At 43.5% G+C, this 3,002-nt stretch overlaps 1 protein-coding gene across 8 annotated transcripts in view; it reads right to left on the bottom strand.

Moving 5' to 3' along the window:
* Window positions 1-665: 665 nt before the first annotated feature.
* Window positions 666-3,002, bottom strand: part of LOC134198431 (cyclic nucleotide-gated cation channel alpha-3-like) — a 24,389-nt gene continuing 22,052 nt past the window's right edge. For 7 of the 8 annotated variants that reach the window (XM_062667831.1, XM_062667830.1, XM_062667836.1 and 4 more), the window contains 4 exons: window positions 2,787-2,822; window positions 2,527-2,718; window positions 1,685-1,758; window positions 666-1,092 (listed from right to left, as the gene is read on the bottom strand). In XM_062667831.1, the coding sequence (XP_062523815.1) occupies window positions 852-1,092; window positions 1,685-1,758; window positions 2,527-2,718; window positions 2,787-2,822 (543 nt within the window). In that variant the 3' untranslated portion in view covers window positions 666-851. The remainder of the gene's footprint in view (window positions 1,093-1,684; window positions 1,759-2,526; window positions 2,719-2,786; window positions 2,823-3,002) is intronic. The other variant, XM_062667832.1, reaches the window with a different exon arrangement.

A 3,002-nucleotide genomic window follows, 5' to 3' on the forward strand; every position in this document is an offset into this window, starting at 1 on the left:
TGTTTACAAACCGGGCTGTAGAATAGTTTACTTTGTTCTCGAACTTTGTTTCCACTTATTGTCCACCTAGATACCATGCGTGTAGCTATATGTTGATATTTACGACAAATATGTGAGAGAGCATTCAACAGCTAGAGCTGCAGTCTAGCTAAGGTCCCAAGATTAAAAATGTTTGATAGGAAATGCGCACCAACGTTTGGCCGGAGGCGCGATTAAAATTTAAATTACGTACGCTTGAACTCTACCAAGTTTGTTCGTCTAGGACTGAGGAATGCTGATTCAATGTATTAATCAGATGAGGTACAGTACAATGTGTACATTTCTGTGCAATAATTACAAATTCATATCAATACTAAAAAGTAAAATTAAATGCGCATGTGCACAGACAAGTACAAATTTATTATTGTGGCCTAAGTTGTGAACGTGTGCACGTAACTTCGCGTCATACGGGAACCGAGCACGACGGTGCAAGAGGGTCTGGTTCAAAGCTCTGCTGCTGCATGTCTCCCCAGTCAGCGCCTGATGGCTAGCGCATGCGTCCAAGCCAACAAAGACAACATACATTGACGGAGTAAATGGGAATTACATACGCACTCGCAGACATGCAGTGTGCGACCAACAGTCCGCTTTGTATCTTATATCTCAACGACAGCAAAGCGTGCAGTGGAAACTTTCCGTCGCATTGTAGATACATTAATTAATTAGTTAACTTTCAACATCTCGCTGCAGCATATTTTACTCTGTTCACGAACTCTGTGTCCACTGTAGACTCTCTATCGTCCAATAAAGATAAAAGTGTTTAGCAGCGTTGATATTTACAACAAAATTTACACAAATGCGTGATGACGACTTCAGTCACTCATATCATTGTCGGAATCTTCACTCTCAAATTCACTGTTGACTGCGCTGCTAGCGTAACCGATCTGCGACGAAGCAGAAATAAAAGGCGCTGATGAGAGCTGCGCTGGCGCAAAGTTTACTTGAATTGACGGCTGCGGAAGCGGCTCTGTTTCAACGGAAACGGTAGGAACCTCAATCACTGGAGTCATGTGAAACTGTGGAGCGCTCACCGTCAAACTCGGCCCATTTTCACTTGCAACACAAAACGTAAAATTAATAGTCAAACTATAAGGTACAGACTGACGTAGACTTAGATGTGAATCCACAGACGCTGACAAAGCACCCACGCTAGGGTTACTGCGCATGACAGCAACCTAACATACGGGCATCTCTGTGACTGCACAGTAGACTGTACTGTACACACAGTGATTGATTGTGTCATATTGCGCAATAAGCACGAGTGTCATGCAGTGGGGGTCTAGAACATGGCGCAGCAGGTGCGAGTGTCTTTGCTTAGAAATTTCGTGCTGGAAGTAGTCAATGCGAGCAACGAGGTATGTGAGCATGCGCAGACTGTGTACGACTCTTTTGTATATAATCAAAATGTTTCGTTGATTCTGTTATCAACAATAAATTATTAATTGTGCATTTCGTCGTTCCGAGACGTCACATTGACATGACCTACGCACGGGGGGCCCCCGCTAGGAAACCATGGATCTGTTACTGCAATCCCGGATGCATACGCTTCATGTATATGAGCATCTACGTAGTACATGTTCTAAAAATCGGGATATTAGCGCACTGACCACGCAGGTAGGTATCAGACAGTATCATATGTGTTTACCTGATACTAACATAATTGCTCTGAGGACGAACGGGTGAGATCCCTCGTCTTCTCTCTGATCTCCTCTTTGCAGGCTAAAGAAGACAATAAATAGTCATACGAGAAGAAATCGAAAGCTCAGTTTTTAGATGTAATAGTAATACCTAAATTTACTAATAAAATTGATTGGTTATTAGCCACGTTCATACAAATATCAAAAAAAGCATCAACTATAATAATGTTTATCTGTGTCTGTCTGTGCGTCTGTGTATGTGTGTGTGTGCGGTGGCTCTCTGTCTGTCTGTCTTTCTTATTAAGTGTCTGTCGGTCTGTCTGTCCTTCTTATTAAGTGTCTGTTGGTCTGTCTGTCTGGTGTGTGTGTGTCTGTGTGTGCGCGTGTGTCTGTGTGTGCGTGTCTATTCTTATTATTAATATCAACTTTGAATGCCCATGCAAAAATGCAGTAATTACACCTCGTTTGATAGAGCCTTGATAGAGTCCAAGTATGTAACAATTATCACAACAAACTTCAAATGACGTAAGTTTTAAATTTTTATTATTTTTAGAAGACACGCCTACCATCCAAAAAATTAGTCTGCCCACCTGTCAAACAACTAATCTTATTCTTGTAGCCTTAACATTAAAATTCATAAACTAAAATGCCAACAACCAATTGCAAGCCAACCAACTCGTTTCTCTAGCCTCAAACCTTTGGTGTACACTGGGCGGATCCCGGCTTATCCGCCTAGCGTACACCGAAAATCTGACCACGCGAGGCAATCTAGGATCTGCCCTGCGTACGTTGAAGGTCTGGCCACGCGAGACTACCAATCAACCATCACACCTAGCAATTAATTTCTGACCTCGTTCACGTCTAGATATCCATTGGTTGTCACCATCTTAGATCCCGTCGAGTTGCGACGTGATTTGCGCTCTCGTCTGATTGCCAGCACTTTCTCTGCTTCTTTCAACGAATTCTGCAATCTCGACAGCTCGAAGTCTTTGTCTTTGATCTCGTCGTGCTTCTGAGAAAGCTGACTCTCCGCCTGCTGACACTGCGGATGTCAGACAGACGACGTTAGTTCACATATACATTTTTTGAAAAGTAACGCATGCGCAGTACCTTTGCTTCGAGCTGAGCTATCCACTGCCTGCTTGCCTAGACAAAACATCGTTACCTCCGTTGTATGGATGCATGGATAGATGCATGCATGTAGGTCTGTCAGTCCGTCGGTCGGTCGGTCTGTTTCTGTCTGTCTGAATGGCTGTCTGTCTCTCTGTCAGTCTCTGTCTGTCTGTCTCTCTGTCAGTCTCTGTTTGTCTGTCTGCCTGTCCGTCC

The sequence above is a fragment of the Corticium candelabrum genome, chromosome 2 (assembly GCF_963422355.1).
Source record: "Corticium candelabrum chromosome 2, ooCorCand1.1, whole genome shotgun sequence".
Lineage (NCBI taxonomy): Eukaryota > Metazoa > Porifera > Homoscleromorpha > Homosclerophorida > Plakinidae > Corticium > Corticium candelabrum.